This window comes from Lipotes vexillifer, unplaced genomic scaffold, assembly GCF_000442215.2.
Source record: "Lipotes vexillifer unplaced genomic scaffold, Lipotes_vexillifer_v1.1 scaffold977, whole genome shotgun sequence".
NCBI lineage: Eukaryota > Metazoa > Chordata > Mammalia > Artiodactyla > Lipotidae > Lipotes > Lipotes vexillifer.
In genome coordinates this window covers 5,432,933-5,434,069 of record NW_006783088.1, presented here as the reverse complement: position 1 = coordinate 5,434,069, position 1,137 = coordinate 5,432,933, and the positions used below count along the sequence as shown (strand labels likewise).

The following is a 1,137-nucleotide window of genomic DNA, read 5'->3' as shown; positions in this document are numbered from 1 at the left end:
GTAGGGAAAAATAAAGCAGGGTGATAGGATAGAGACTGGTGGGGTGGGCTGGGGAGATTACTATTTTATGTGAGGTGGTCATAGAAGGTCACTTTAATATGGTGACATTGAAGCAGAGACCTGAAAAAAGTGAGGGATTGTATTAGTTATCTCTTGCTGTGTAACAAAGGACTTCAGGTCTTAGCAGCTTAAAATAAACAGTTCACAGTTTCTGGAATTCAAGAATCCGGGTGGTGCTTCAGGCTAAAGATCTTCTGGGAAGTTGCAGTGACGCTGGGGCTGTGGTCTCACTTGAAAGCTTGGTGGGGTGGGGAGATGATCCACTTCCAAGCTCACTCACATGGTTGTTGGCAGGCCTTGGTTCCTCACCACGTGGTCTTCTCCATGGGGCTGACAGGGCCTCTTCTTGTGGTATATTGACCCTTGTTCCTGTTCCTGCCAGAGCACCAGTTTACTGTGTACATTCTTTCATCCTGTAAACTGAGGCTCTTGAGAGATACAGTGGTGTCTTGGGCATGTATCCAGCCTTCAGGGACTTACCATCTAGTGGGGGAGATAAAGCCTGTATATCAGTCCCTGTGACCTGGGACAGAAACTGACTAGTGCCGTAAAGGGGGACAGATAAAGTGCTTTGGGATCCAGAAGAAGAAAAGATCCTTTGCAGGTGGGATTTTGAGGAAGGCTTCCTGGAGGAGATGGCATTTGCACAGAGCTTTAGAAATGGGAGGATAGGATCAGGGAGCCATGTGGAGGGCATGGCTTGAGCAAAGGCCAGGAGGGGTGGTGGGAAGGGCGGGATTGCAGAGAGCTTCGCTTTGCTGTCTTGGTGCGCCCCCCAGGGCCTTCTGATGGCACCCTGTGCTGTGCTCACATGGCTCTGTACCTCTCACCTCCAGGGCATCATTAACTTGGGCACCAGTGAGAACAAACTCTGCTTTGACCTGCTGTCCAGGCGGGTAAGTCCCGGTGCACCTCTGGGTGGCATCCCCAGCTCCAAGGGGCTGTCTTCTCTTGGATTCCTTGGAACACTTCCCCCAGAGAGCCTGCTGCTTGCTTCAGCGGCCTCGGGGACCACTTTCTCTGCCATCTTGGGAGAGTCACTTCCCCACTGTAATCCTCCTTCATCACTTCTTCTGG

General features: G+C 51.5%; 1 protein-coding gene across 1 annotated transcript in view; it reads left to right on the top strand.

Moving 5' to 3' along the window:
• The window catches only part of ACCS (1-aminocyclopropane-1-carboxylate synthase homolog (inactive)), a 15,015-nt gene that overhangs the window by 1,066 nt on the left and 12,812 nt on the right, over positions 1-1,137 (top strand). The window contains exon 2 of the mRNA XM_007455831.1: positions 897-956. Coding sequence (XP_007455893.1) covers positions 897-956 — 60 coding nt within the window. The remainder of the gene's footprint in view (positions 1-896; positions 957-1,137) is intronic.